The sequence below is a fragment of the Diaphorina citri genome, unplaced genomic scaffold (genome assembly GCF_000475195.1).
Source record: "Diaphorina citri unplaced genomic scaffold, Diaci psyllid genome assembly version 1.1 scaffold482, whole genome shotgun sequence".
NCBI classification, from domain to species: domain Eukaryota; kingdom Metazoa; phylum Arthropoda; class Insecta; order Hemiptera; family Psyllidae; genus Diaphorina; species Diaphorina citri.
This window is the reverse complement of record NW_007377917.1, coordinates 207480-210124: the sequence shown is the minus strand read 5'-3', so window position 1 is coordinate 210124 and position 2645 is coordinate 207480. Positions and strand designations below refer to the sequence as shown.

General features: G+C 41.4%; 1 protein-coding gene across 1 annotated transcript in view; it reads right to left on the bottom strand.

The window, feature by feature from the left end:
- Positions 1-133: 133 nt before the first annotated feature.
- The window catches only part of LOC103509286 (malate dehydrogenase, mitochondrial-like), a 29981-nt gene continuing 27469 nt past the window's right edge, over positions 134-2645 (bottom strand). The window contains exon 5 of the mRNA XM_026823667.1: positions 134-470. Within this exon, the coding sequence (XP_026679468.1) occupies positions 342-470 (129 nt within the window). The 3' untranslated portion in view covers positions 134-341. The remainder of the gene's footprint in view (positions 471-2645) is intronic.

Genomic DNA, 2645 nt, shown 5'->3' with positions numbered 1-2645 from the left:
ATTTTAAATTGTGGATTAAGAATAAACCGATCAGAAATCACTTAAACTTGAATTTTAAATCCATATCGGTTATTGAAAGACCCGTATTTATGAACAAAAATTCTCGCCCTTAAGTCAGACTGAAGTCAATTTAGGCCCAATAGATGTTTAATTTTGGCCATGAAGGCATGCATGATGTTTGGAATTAACGCCTTCAGTGCTACTTGAGAGTCAGTATTTTCTTCACAAATATGGGTGTTCAGGTGTGTGCGCACATACTCGATGGCCGTCGATCGACTATGTTTGGACACACCTTTAGCTTGGTGTTTATCTTGAGAGGTGATTTTCGGGCAGGGCCGGATTTAACTCTTGGCAACAAACTCTTCGCCCTTAGCAATGTTCTTCTTCAGCTCAGGCACGGCCGCTTTCACCAATTCCTTCTCGAAGTCGGACAACTTGCCCAGGCCCAAGTTCTTTTCGATTCCGTTTTTCTGAGGGGAGAAAAATGAGGCAAACGTTTTAATGAATGGTGAAAATTGTTGACAAGGTTTTAGTTGACCAAACCGTTTAGAATAACAATGGTCTTGTGTTTCTCATATTCAAGCTTGTTCCAACAAAAATGAAGTTAAAAAAAAGGAGTGTAAATAAATGTAAATGTAACTGCAGTTTATGTTATTATATCACAACTTTGGTGCTCACTGCAGCATTGTAGGTTTTTTCCCAATATCTCAATAATCCAAACATCCAATGTTTACCTAGCATGCTGGCACCGGTCGCTATGCGCATTTATATGTCATAGCTACTCATTTTCCTCACGAGGACTATGTTAAAAACTGGGGCGGCCTTTAGCTTGGAACTAGACAAACGTCGCCAAAACTAAATCATTTTGAAGCCTAACTTTAAATGGACTGTTTTAAAAACTATTCAACTCATGTTTAAATTTTAAGAAAACAAAGATGTCCCGAATTTGGGCTTGTCTACCACTTACACGGTCACTAACCTCCGGGTACGACCATATTGGTAATAAGGAGAGTAAAAGAGTTCGGTGCGGGAGTCACAGGGACAGGGACTACTAGTTGAGTTTCGAAACTGGCCTCTTATGTCCTTCGTCCATTTCGTTCTTATTAATGAATAACAGGTTAATTAGTTCTTTAGTCTCGATCGGATTTTATTTTGTGTAACTCTAGCCGTAAGTTGATTATTATTATTTATTATATTATTTTATTATCACGGATAAATTTATGACGAGCGTATCCTGACTTTTCAGGGAAATTTGAGGTTGTCATCCTGATTGATGATAATAACACCAGTTTAAGAGTTTAATATACAGTCTCCTATTTTAAGGTATGGTTTTAGCCGACCCTAAGCTTGGGTGCGGTAGGACAAAATGGTCCGCCGCGGAAATCTGGCATGATGTGGTTGGCTCCATTCTCGATTTTTCAAACCACTCGAAAGCTCTGTATGAGTCTACGGGTTAGTAGTCTTTGTTCTTCTGATCAGATCAATCGAACCTTCGAACCTCCCATCGCGCGGACTGTATAATTCGCGATCCAAGCAGCCAAGCTAAGGACAGGGCTGCGCTTGTAATCAAGTTTGCTATGTTTTTAAAATCATGTATGCATAAAGCTAACGTTTATAAAGTTGCCCGATGAAAGATCACAAGAGGCACAATGGCGCTGGATTTACGCCTTTCGGTTAAGTAAACAGAGAAGAGTGCGGTAGGACTACTCTCCGTATGATTGCTGTTAGCCGGTATCGATGCTGTGTCTCGGTGTGCGCAGGATTAGATTCGTCAACAAGGTACTGATGCTTTATTTTTTGCCTCCCACTTTTTGAGTAGAACTTTTTATTTTACTAAACAAGGTCCTTGCCCTTCAGCCACTTTCGGTTCCGGACCGCACCCAAGGCGGTGGGGACAGGTACCGTATACGCCCACGGGCCAAACGGGAAAGAGAGACGTACGTTCCTGAGTTCCACTTAGGTTACAGCTACTAACTTACACGGATACAAGTTTAGACTGCACTGACTTCGTCGATGAAGAGATGGGGGCAGGTAGAACCACATTCATCTCGTTCATCTTATACCCCTAATACAATTCCCAAGCAAGGGTGAACACTCGAAGTGTGCTAAAAAAAAAAAAATCTTACTGGAACAACCGGTACATAACATTTACTCACAAAGGTGATGTGCGCTGGGGTTACAAAAAAAGGCTTGCTGTGTTTCAGAACATCGTTACATTAAATTTACGCTCACAAGGGTGATATATGCTGTGTGCTAAAAAAAAAAGGCTTGCTGTGTTTTACAGGAACATCCGGTTACATTAAAATTTACTTCTCACAAGGGTAATGTGTGCTGGCTAAAAAAAAGGCTTGCTGTGTTTTACAGGAACATCCATGGAGTACATTAAAATTTACTCACAAGGGTGAATGTGTGCTGGCGCTATATATAAAAAAAAAAAGGCCTGTTGTTCAGCCCTTGCCCGGAAATCGACTTTGGGATGTACGCATCACGTTTTTTAGGAAGAAAAAAAAATCAGTCGACGGTACCGCATTATCAGTGACGTGAGCGGAACGTGCAGCCTCTGAGCCCAAGCTAAGGGCCGCCCAGTTCTTTAAACACAGTTCGTTTACTAACTGAGGCACTGACCTACAACGCCCCGGTGAGTC